The following is an 11,194-nucleotide window of genomic DNA, read 5'->3' on the forward strand; positions in this document are numbered from 1 at the left end:
GGGGTGACAACTCACCCTCCCCGCGCCAGACCGGCCCCGTGACCGAGTCCCGGAAGTGCTCACGGAACGTGCCTTCTAGCCCAGGAGGTCGCCGTCGCCCACTGTACACAAGGGTAAACTGAGGCCTGAGAGTGGAGGCCGCGGTCACCCCGACGCAGCGAAGGGCACAAGTGCAAGCTGGCGCCCTGCAGGTGCCCAGGCCCCAGGTCTCGGGACGCCTGCAGACAGCTGTCGCGTCTCCCCGCCTCAGTCGCCCCCCTCCGCTGGTTTCCCAAAGAGGCTCCTGCAGGGAGCGCGTTTCCGCGGGCCACCGGGTGGGCGGGGACGCGCACCTCCGCGACCGCCCGCACCGCCGCCTCCGCTCGTCGCGGGGGCGCCACGCCGGGCAGGGCGGGGCCAGCGCCGCGCGCGTGGCCTTCCGGGGGCTGTGGTCCCAGCCCCACCTCGGCCTCGCGCAGGCCCCGCCCCGGAACTACGGTCCCGTCGTGCTCCGCGCTCAGGGCGGAGCCAGCCGGTTGCTAGGACTTGGCGAAGCCCAGCGCTCGCGCGGTCTCCTTTAGGTGAGCAGCGGTCCGAGGACTCGAGTTTTCCCGGCCCAGGTTCCCACGGAGGGGGAACAGGCGCGGCGGCGGGGATCTGGGCGGTGGGCGGCCGTGTGGCGGATGAGGGGGTGGGCCCGTCCAGCTGGCGCACGTCTCGGGCGGGCGGGTGGGCGTGCGCGTGCGTGGGGTGCGAGCCGGCAACACAAGTACGCGTGCGCGCAGGGTCGGAAGCCCCACCCAAGCCCCGTTGCCTTTGTGCGCTTGCGCGCGCTCCTCTACCGGTTCTAGAGCCCCTGTGCGTCCCAGCTGTTTCCCGTGCTGCCAACCGTGGGTCACCACAGCCAGTCCCCTGCCCCTGGGCTGTTTGTTTACCTACTTCCCGCCCTCTAGTGCCCCTCCCTATCTCGACTTTGCCTTCAGACAAGCGTTCCCCCAGACCGTGTTATTTGTCTTTTGTTTTGTTGTTTTCGATGTGGACGGACATTTAATTATATGCGGGGTGCTGAGACTCGAACCCAGTGGCTCACACATGCTAGGCGAGTGCTCTACCTCTGAGCCCCAGCCCAGCCTCACTTTTTTATTTTGAGACAGGGTCTCTCTAAGTTGCTGAGGCTGGCCTCGAACAAGCAATTCCCCTGCCTCAGCCTCCCGATTTGCTGGATCACAGGCGTGGCCACCACGTCCGGCCCCCACCTCACATCCTGGGAATTGACATCACCGCTGTTACTGGAAATGTGGATTTTCAGGGATCCCCTCCGCTGCTGTGCCTGTCCTCCAGGCGTGGGCCCCTGCTTCGCCCTCCTGGATCCCTCTTAGGGTGGTCATGCCACTTGCCCCTCTGTGAGGTTCCTTTCTGGAGTGTCTTTGTGTCCCAGGACAGTGCTGGGTCTCCTGGGCATTCTCTCTCTGTCTGCTCCTGATCCCCTGCCCAACAGTGACTGGATGCCGATTTCACAGGGGTGGGAGCCGAGCTTGAGGGGTTAGTGCTGGTGGTGGAGGTCTCCTGGCCCAGCATGTCTGAGTTGGGTGAGAGCCTCTGTGGCAGGCCAGGACTGTGTGTTTCCTGGCCTGACAGGCTGGGCCCAGGCTCTGACTCCTTCCTCATCTGGAGGTAGGACAAGGCCTCCCAGCCTAGGACTTCCTGGGGTTCCCCATGCACACTCACCCCAAGAAGCGTTGCCATCTCTCCATAGCGCCAGACCAGATGGGGCCTGATTGTCCTCTCCTGCTGGACCTGTTGCCCGCCTAGGCTTGGTGTTGTGAGAGGAGAGACAGAGGCCCCAAGAAACGGCTAGTGTCCTCATCTGCTGAGGGGTCCCAATTCCTGGTTCCCTGCAGCCTGGGGCCGGTGAGGAAGGAGCTGTCTTGCTTTGGAGCCAGCATGCCCCAGCCCTGGGCTGCTGTCAGCCAGCCACGAGGGGCAGTGCAGCAGGAAGTGTAGAGGGGCTGTGCCTGTGGTCTGTGGCTGCCCTCCCTGGAGCTGGGCCTGTGTGGCCCTGTGGCCGTGGCCTTGTGTTGCCTGCTTTGTATTGTCAGACAGAGGTTGTAGTCTTGGGGACAGATGACGCTGTGTTTGTCTTCTGCCCTGGAGACAGTGGACCTTTTGTGGCCTAGGCAGTCTGTTTGGGCCACAGAATTGGGATCCAGATGGCTGCTGTGAACCTTCTGTGGGTGCTGCCTGGCTTGGGGCCTCAGGTGGCAGCAGTTGCGGTGGCACCACACTTGCAAGGAACCACTCCCACTTTTCTGTCTCCTGCTCCCACCAGCACCTCTGCAGAGCGCAGGACCAGCTGTTCACATCAGAAGGCCTCAGCATGGGCTGGGGCCAAGGTGCAGGCCTGTCATCACAGCGACTTGGGAGGCTGAGGCAGGAGGATCACAATTTCAAGGCCAGCCTCAGCAACTTAGCAAGACTCCATCTCAAAATAAAAATGCAAAGGGGAGCTGGGAGTGTGTGTGGCTCCGTGGTAGAGCCCTTTCCTAGCACATGTGAGGCCCTGGATTCCATCCTCAACATCACATAAAGATAAATAAAATAAAGGTGTTGTGTACATGTACAACTAAAAGCAATAAAGAAAAATGAAAAGGGCCAGGATGTGGCTCAGTGGTGGAACACCCCAGGGTTTAACCCCAGTAGTTAAAAAAACAAAGGCAGGCCCAGTGTGCCCTGCAAAGTGACTGCTGATGCTGGAGTCTGCCACCCGGGACTCCTGGCCACTGAGGTGGGAGCCAGGCAGCCTGCTGTGCGGACTGATGACCGACCGCCTCTCAGCGGTGGTGAGGTGGGGCCTGCCAAGGCACTAGCAGGGCCGTGGAGTCTGGGCAAGTGTGTTTGAGACAATCCAGAGTCATTTTATCACTGTCTATGAACATCCCTCATGTCTGCTGAGGCCCCTCTTCCAGGAACAAGACGAGCACACAGGTGACGTGAAGTTGGTGGCGGTTTCCCCTTGTGCGGCGGCCAGGCCAGGCCTGTGCATGCCCGGGAGAGCACCTACCACCGAGCCACACCCCAGCACAGACGCCAAGTTTTTTAGAAGCCACGTTTTAAAAAAGTAAATCAAGGACTGGGCTGGAGCTCAGCGGTAGAGCTTGCCTGGCACGGGGGAGGCACTGGGTTGCATTCTAAGCACTGCATACAAATAAATAATAAAATAGAAGCCCCTCAACAACTAAAAAATACATATTTAAAAAAATGTAAAACAGAAAGGTTTAAATTCATCTTCACAGTATGCTTTTTTCCCTCGTATTACTGGCACTGAACCTAGGTAGGGGTGCTTTACCACTGAGCCACATTCCCAGTCCTTTTTCTACTTTTTATTTTGAGGCAGGGTCTCACTAAGTTGCTCAGGATGCCCTCAAACTGTGATCCTCCTGCCTCAGCCTCTGGAGTCGCTGGGATGACAGGCATGGCCCTTGAAGGCATGGCCAGCTAATGACATGCACTATTTAACAGAAAACATGCAAAGCATTGTTATTTAAATGTGTGACTGATACATAGAAACAGTTAACAAGAACGGTTATTTTCTTCCTTTCAGATCAAGGGTCTGAAATCCACTGTGGGCTCAGGGGTACGGCCACTGGGTCCTGGAGGACAGCTCAGGGTTCCCTTCTGCGGGTTCACTTCCTGGGCGCTCTTGGCCAGCCCTTCCTCTCTCGGCCACGGTGACGCCGCACCTCCATCTCGCTGTCTGACCACTGTCCCAGTCCAAAGCCCAGGCATGGAAGTATCTCAGTCCCTGTGCCTCTTGGGCTTCTGGGCATGATCTGGGGCAGTGTTTTCATCTTACGTTTTGAGATGGCGTCTGGCTGTGTTACCCAGGATGGCCTTAACCTCCTTAGCTCAAGCCCTCCTCCCGCTCAGCCCCCTACTAGGTGGGACTGCAGACACGGGCACCACACCTGGCTTGGGCACTGCTTGCTGTCACACGGACAGCCTGTGTTTCGGGGTCCCAAGACCACCCTAGACATGATTTGCTGGGAGGACCCCTATTGCATAGGCAGTCAAGAACCAAAATCCCCTCTGGTCAGGGAGGGTGGGCAGTCCCGGCAGCCCAAGTCCCCAACCCTGCTGCCAACCTTCTGAAGATGTGGCCGCAGGCCTGCATTATGGGCTGTGCCCTGCTGAGCACAGGGCGGCTGTGTGGCCGTGAGCTGGCCTGCATCATGGGCACCTCTGTTCCAGGTCCTGCCTCCCTGGAGTCAACCTAAGACCCTTGGGTGTGTTTTGACGGAGCCTCGGTGCCAGACTGGGCCACCTTTGTTAGGGGCAAGTTAGCTGGGGGCAGACCTGGCCCTGGGGACATGGGGAGGAGCACCTGGCCCAGCAAGCTGGTGGCTTCAAGGTGTCATGCTGGGCCCATGCCAAAGTCTGGCAGCCAGAGTGCCTTGCCCATGTTCCCTATGCAGAGTCCCAGGGGGCTGTTGCAGGCTCGCTGTCCCTGCACTGCCTCCCCTGCCCTGGCTGTCTGGCCCCAGAGACTGTGGGCCAGGAACTAGGGCTCCAGCCCGCCCTGCTGCTCCCAGCCACACTTCAAGGCTGTGCACTGTGGGGTGACAGCAATGGAGATGCTGGTGACGGCAGGTCAAGCTTTGTAAGAAAGCACAAGCCAGGCACAGTGGCCACGCCTGTCATCCCAGCAACTAGGAGGCTGAGGCAAGAGGATCTCATGTTCAAAGCCAGCCTCAGCAACTTAGTGAGGCCCTAAGACCTTTTCTCTAAATTAAAAAAAAAAAAAGGTGAGGGGGATATTGGACTGTGGCCTAGTGGTAAGATGCCCCTGGGTTCAATCTGCAGCATGAAAACAAGTGTGGTGTGTATGGTCAAGGAGGAAAGCCAGGCTGGCCGCGGCTCAGGGGTGGACGCTCACCTAGCACGTGGGAGGCCCTGCGTTCCATCCTCAGCACCGCAAAAAATTAATAAATCAATACATAAAGATGTTGTGTCCAACTACAACTAAAAATAAATATAAAAAAAAAAAAAAGAAAGAAAGCCGGGCGCGGTGGCATATGCTGTCCCTGTGGTCCCAGTGACTCAGGAGACTGAGGGGATCACGAGTTCAAAGCCAGCCTCCGCAATGGCGAGGCACTAAGCAACTCAGTGAGGCCCTGTCTGTAAATAAAATAGAGCATAGAGGGTCTGGAGCTGTGGCTCAGTGACAGAGCACTTGCCTGGCACACGTAAGGACTGGGTTCAATCCTCAGCACCATATAAAAAAAAATAAAACAAAGACATTTAAAAAAATTACAGAATAAGATTGGGATGTGGCTCAGTGGTCAAGGGCCCCGAGTTCAATCCTCAGGACCCAAAAGAAAAAAAAAGAAGAACACCCTTGGCACAGCATCCTGTGGCCCAGGGGAGGGACAGGATGGGGCAGTGGGCCAGCTCCCTGTTGGCCCACCTGGGCGCGATCCCACCTCCTCCCTCGCCTGACTCATGCAGCCCCACGTCCTCCAGGGCTTCTGCTGGGCCCAGCAAGAGGTGGGGAGCCTGGGACCAGGTCCCTTTTGAAGCCAGTGTCCACCTGGCTGCAGGGCTGTGGTCAGAGCATGGGAAGCCTGTACCCGTTGCAGGAGGGCTCGTCTGGGCACGGGTCTCGGGGCCTTTCTTCCTGCAGCCCGCTGGGCCAGGCAGGCTAGAGGCAGAATTCTGCCCTCTGCTGACCCTGGGCTCTGCACTCTCCCTGGAGGCAGCCGCATGGCCCCGGCCTGGGGTGTCCTGCCACCACGTAGGAGACTGTCCCACAGTCAGCAGGTTCAGTGACGGTCATCTACCAGCCTCCTCTTGTGGTCAGGAGCCTGGACCAGGCTGGAGTCCAGGGGTCAGCCAGGGCTGCGTTCTCACCTGGAGGCTGGCTGGGGAAGGGCTGCCCTGACACTCTTGGCAGAATTCCGTTCTTGGCCTGGGACTGAGGTCTCTGAAGCCTGCTGGCTGTCCCGGGGTACCTGTTCCTGGCACACGGACCCTCCATCCTGAAGGCCCCACGTGTCGGCTCTCAGGCTTCCGACCTCTGACTCTTCAGACCCCGATGGCAGATTAGTGGCTGCCTGGGGGGGGGTGTGGCAGGGCAGTGACTTGCCATGGATCGAGCACTGCTCCGGTGTCCCGAGCGCCGAACGGTGCACCTGACGGGGTACCCTTGGCTGTCCACTTCACGCCCTGTCGCTGGAGAGCCAGAGGCAGGTTGGCCTCTGTAGCCCGGGAGGTGGTGGGACGTGAGCGTGCGCGACGGGACGCCCTGACCTGGGCTGGATCTCCACAGCCTCTTAGGAGGCCTCCTCGGCTCGCCCGGGCGCCCCCCTTGAGGATGATGCTCTGCTCGGTCTCTCCCACAGTCGGCCTGCGGGATGGAGTCGGCCCCCGGCCTCACAGAGCAGCGTGGTCAGAAGGCAAGGAGCCCCGCGAGGGAGCCGGCGCCGTGGCAAGCGCTCCCGGTCCTGTCGGAGCAGCAGTCCAGGGATGTGGAGCTGGTGCTGGCCTATGCCGCGCCCGTCCTCGACCAGCGCCAGACCTCACGCCTCCTCAGGGAGGTGACGGCCATCCACCCACTGCCCGCCCACCCTCACCTCAAGCGGGTGCGGCGCAGCCGAGATGCCCACGGCCCCCACGCCCTGGAAATGCTGCTCTGCCTGGTGGGACCCGCCACGGGCTCGTGCTCTCTGGCCGAGCTCCTCCCAAGGCCAGCTGTGGACCCCCAGGGCCTGGGGCAGCCCTTCCTGGTGCCTGTGCCTGCCTGGCCTCCCCTGACCCGGGGCCAGTTTGAAGAGGCTCAAGCCCACTGGCCCATATCCTTCCACGAGGACAAGCAGGTGACCAGCGCCCTGGCCGGGCAGCTCTTTTCAGCCCAGGAGCGGGCAGTGATGCAGAGCCACATGGAGCGGGCCGTGCAAGTGGCCCAGCAGGCAGCAGCTCAAGGCTTGAGAGCCGTGGGAGCCGTCGTCGTGGACCCGGCCTCGGGCCACGTGCTGGCCACGGGCCATGACTGCAGCTGTGCCGGCAGCCCCCTGCTGCATGCCGTCATGGTGTGTGTGGACCTGGTGGCCCAGGGCCAGGGCCGGGGCACCCGCAGCTTCAGGCGCCACCCAGCCTGCTCCTTCGCCCCAGCTGCAGCCCAGTGTGTGCGGGTAGGCGCCGTGCGCAAGCTGGCAGAGGCTGAGGCCGAGGACGACCTGCCCTATGTGTGCACCGGCTGTGACCTCTATGTCACCCGTGAGCCCTGTGTGATGTGCGCCATGGCCCTGGTGCACTCCCGCATCCAGCGGGTCTTCTACGGGGCACCCTCGCCTGACGGTGCCCTGGGCACACGCTTCCGCATCCACGCCCAGCCAGGCCTCAACCACCGCTTCCAGGTCTTCCGCGGGGTGCTCGAGGACCAGTGTCGCTGCCTAGACCCCGACACCTAGGCCCGGTGTCTTCCTGTTTCTGGAAGGTTCTCTGCTCCTGCCCAGTCTTGGCCACATTGGAGACTGAGGGGCCTCCCCTCCATGGCCACCCTCCTATCTGTGCTAAGGATGCTTACCGCCTGCCTTGGCCCGTGCCCCAGGGCCAGGGCTTGTTGCTGGGTAGCTGATGGGCAGCCCGGGGCTCGCTCTGCTTAGAGCGAGCCGGGGAGGGTCCTCTGTGAGCCTGCGTGGCTGTTACCGTCTCTGTGGTTGTGTCAGAAACAGCTTTCATGTCTGCAAATAAACTACCCAGAACCAAGCTGCTACCTGCTTAGAGCACCCATGTGGCCGCCAGGGAGGGAGCCTGGGACCAGGTGGGACTGGACAAGGTCTGCATGTTGGGCTCAGGGACTTCGAAGGGAGGGCCTCTACCTAGTGATCCAGGGGCTCGGACGTGTTTCCCAGGGCAGGGGAGGCCCCAGGTGGCACCTCTCTGGCCTCTGGAAGTCTTTAGCAGTGTCTGAACACTGACCAGGTCAGGGTCAGCTTACCTGAGGGCTTCTCCTGGGCTGTCCCATTCACTGTATCTCATGGGTGGTGAGGAGGACCCCACAAGGGCCAGTGTGTGTGTCCCGGGGCGGTTGGCCTCTGCTGAAGTTAGGCTCTGGAGACAGCTGCTGGTCTCTCCAGCAACGTGCCTTGCCTGACCCAGGACATGCCTGTCCTGGAGGACCCCAGCCTTCGGGAGCAGGCAGGGAGCCCTGCCTCAGGTGCCCGCGCAGCAGACAGAACCCTGCTGCTGGCCGTGAGCCCCCCTGACCTCCAGGAGGGAGGGGCCAAGCTGGGCTGGGCCAGAGCAGAGATGAGTCCAGAGGAGGAGCCAGTGCAGGCCCTGCTGGAGGTGGCCCTGCTGCTGTGCCAGGCGGGGGGTCAGGATGGAGGACTTAGCCGGGCAGCACAGGGAGGCCCATTCCTGGACTGCTCCTGCCGTGGCGCTGCCCACCCCGCTCCTTTGTGAGCCTGCTGCGCCGGGAGCTCCGGGCCACGGCATGGCGCGTGGGCCTGGCCTGTTCCTCCGAGGCCCGAGAGCTGGCCAGACCCTGCTCAGTCGTGCCAGCGGGTGGCTGCCTGGGTCAGGGCTGTTCTGTGACACGAGCCTGGGTGGCCCTGGGGTTGGATGGGGTCCTCCTTGTGAGGCTCACAGGGAGAACTGTGGCCTCTGGTCACACAGCAGTGAGCCTGGACAGTCCTGGGGGCTGCCGAGGTGGTTAGAGCCATCTAAGGGGGAGGCAGGAAGGGTGGCGGGCTGGTGGGGAGAGACGGGGGTGCCCCAGGGCTGGGGGTGGAGGGGGCAGCCCTGCCCTTCCCCTCCAGGTGCTCAGCTGCGCCCAGGGAAGTGGTGACTGGCGACCCCACATCTGGCCAGTGGCGCCTGCTGAGCCAGAATCCCAGCTGAACTGGTCTTGCGGGCAGGAGCGTAGGACAGTGGCCACCCCTTCCTGGCTGGGCATGGGATGGCCCTGACCTCCTGTGTCCTTTCAGGTAGCTGCAGGATCTAGCCCCCAGCCGGGCCAGGCGGAGCAGAAATGTCAGGTGAGTACCCAGGAAGTGTCCCTCGGCAGGAGGGACCCCAGCAGGTCTCACATGCCCCAGCCCCAGCCTGTTATCCTGGGGTCCATTCTCTGGACCCTCTGCCCTGGGACGCCTTGGGCCACTCCTGTGTCCTCTGGCTTGGAAAGAGGAGGTGCCAGGCTCTCTGCGGCTGCCTCCCCGCCTCCTGCGCTCTGCGCCTCCCCAGGGCCTCTGCCCCGGCTGTGCCTGCTGCCTGGCTGCCTCTCCCTGAGTCCACGGCTCTCCTCAGGCCGCAGCGCTGAGGTCCTGTCCCTGTGGCGCGTGGTCCTCTTGCCTCTGTGCCGGCTCACAGCTCCGCGGCAGCCTCCTGGCGTGGGAGCCCCTGAGACCGGGCCTCCTCCTCTGGTCTGCCTCTCGGCCCTCAGGGTGCCTCCTGGGAGGAAGCCTGGGGCCTGTGGGTGCAGCATGCCCGCCCACATGCCATGTGCGAGTCATGCCCAGAGGGTCTGCCCGTCCGGCCCTGGGGCTCTGTGGGCCTCAGTTGAAAATAGATCTGTGCAGATGACCGTGAAGGTGAGGTCACACTGGTGTGGGGTGGGCCTAGTCCAGTGACTGGGTCCCTGTAAAAAGGGAAATTGGGACAGACGCAGGAGGACGGCTGTGTGAGGTGGGACAGGTGACATGCCCAAAAGCCCAGGGACAGGAAGGGCCCTCTCTGGAGCCTGTGCGGGAATGTGGCCCTGCCCATCCCTGGACCTTGGACTCCAGCCTCCGGGACGGAGAGGGGAATGCCGGCGGTCTGAAGTCACAGAAGCCTGAGGAGGCGACCTCCCAGGCACAGTCTGTGTTGGCATGGTGTGGGGACACCCCCGCCGAGTGCCCGCCTGGCACGTGTGAGGCACTGGCCCCGTCCTCAGCACCACAGGAAGGTCAGCGAACATCACGGGGGTGTGGTGTCCGCCTCCAGCCAGAGACGATAGGGAGAGAGGTCCCCACTAGAGTTCTGGTCAGGACAGGACGCGGGCCCCCTGGCTGCACCCAGGTGCCGCAGGCTGGCCTCGTGAGGCCCAGGGAGTCACCGTCCCCCTTCTCTGGCTCCTGAGGCCCACAGCCCTTGGCTCGGCCCCCTGCGCCAGCCCAGGGCCCGCAGCGCAGCATCTCCAGGCCCTGACTCTGGCCCTCCTGCCTCCTCTCAGGAGGACCCTGTGGTGAGCTGGGTGACCCCAGCTCAGGACCCTTCCGCAGTAGGCAGCAGGTGCTGGCCCCGAGGGCACAGCGCAGCCAGCCGGGCGGACAGTCACCCTGGGGCTTCTCCTTGCAGGGAAGGAGAACAACTTCCCGCCCCTGCCCAGGTTCCTGCCGCTCAAGCCCTGCTTCTACCAGGACGTCGCCAGCGAGATCCCCGCCGAGCACCAGGTGCTGGTGAAGAGGATCTTCCGGCTGTGGATGTGTGAGCCCTGGGCCCCACGGGCAGCGGGCGGCAGGACGTGGGGGCGTAGGGGGGGGCGGGCCCAGGAGGCGGGGGCCTGCTGCATGCCTTCCCCGGTGACTGTGGTGGGCAGAGCCTGGCTTGGCCTGGGGAGTGAGTGGCTTGCAGGACGGCAGCCTGGCAGAAGCCCTTTGTCCACCCGGCCGTCTCAGGGCCCTGGTAGCCCCTGTGGTTAACAGGGCCTACTCCCTGGGCCGGGCCGGGCCCAGTGTCCTGGGTTACCCAGGTAGGGTGGTGCAGCGGGGGACTGGACAGCCCAGGCTGGCGGGGTCCTCAGTGGCGTGCCTTCTGCACCCCAGCCGGCCTCCCTCCCCACAGTCTACTGCGCCACCCTGGTGGTGAACCTCGTCGCCTGCCTGGCCTGGTGGATCGGCGGAGGCGCAGGTGCCAACTTCGGCCTGGCGCTGGTCTGGCTGCTGCTCTTCAGCCCCTGCAGCTATGTGTGCTGGTTCCGTCCGGCCTACAAGGCCTTCCGGTAGGTGCCCCAGGCTTGCCGGGCTGTCCCCTCTCAGGGTCTCTGGACACCTCTGGTGCTGCTGTCTGACTGCGCTGAAGGCTCAGATGCCCATGGGGATGTCCTGGTCACCCTTGCTGACCTTCATGCAGGGGGAGCCTGGGCTCATCTCCCATCTAGCTTGGTCCTGGGACAGCTTACCACTGAGTCACTCCCCTGCCTTTTTTTTTTTTTTTTTTTTTTTTTTTTTTTTTT

The 11,194-nt window shown here is 62.5% G+C and overlaps 2 protein-coding genes across 2 annotated transcripts in view; both read left to right on the plus strand.

The window, feature by feature from the left end:
* Window positions 1-458: 458 nt before the first annotated feature.
* Window positions 459-7,445, plus strand: Adat3 (adenosine deaminase tRNA specific 3). Its single transcript, XM_015503604.2, has 2 exons — window positions 459-560; window positions 6,378-7,445. The coding sequence occupies exon 2, from the start codon at window positions 6,390-6,392 to the stop codon at window positions 7,443-7,445; it is 1,056 nt and encodes a 351-aa protein (XP_015359090.1). The 5' UTR covers window positions 459-560; window positions 6,378-6,389.
* Scamp4 (secretory carrier membrane protein 4) overlaps window positions 459-11,194 on the plus strand; it is a 16,434-nt gene continuing 5,698 nt past the window's right edge. The window contains exons 1-4 of the mRNA XM_015503605.2: window positions 459-560; window positions 8,967-9,017; window positions 10,318-10,446; window positions 10,804-10,960. Of these exons, the coding sequence (XP_015359091.1) occupies window positions 9,011-9,017; window positions 10,318-10,446; window positions 10,804-10,960 (293 nt within the window). The 5' untranslated portion in view covers window positions 459-560; window positions 8,967-9,010. The remainder of the gene's footprint in view (window positions 561-8,966; window positions 9,018-10,317; window positions 10,447-10,803; window positions 10,961-11,194) is intronic.

Source organism: Marmota marmota, unplaced genomic scaffold (genome assembly GCF_001458135.2).
Source record: "Marmota marmota marmota unplaced genomic scaffold, marMar, whole genome shotgun sequence".
NCBI lineage: Eukaryota > Metazoa > Chordata > Mammalia > Rodentia > Sciuridae > Marmota > Marmota marmota.

Coding starts and splice junctions, on each gene's coding strand:
- Adat3 (XM_015503604.2), top strand. CDS start 6,390: ATGGAGTCGGCCCCCGGCCTCACAGAGCAGCGTGGTCAGAAGGCAAGG.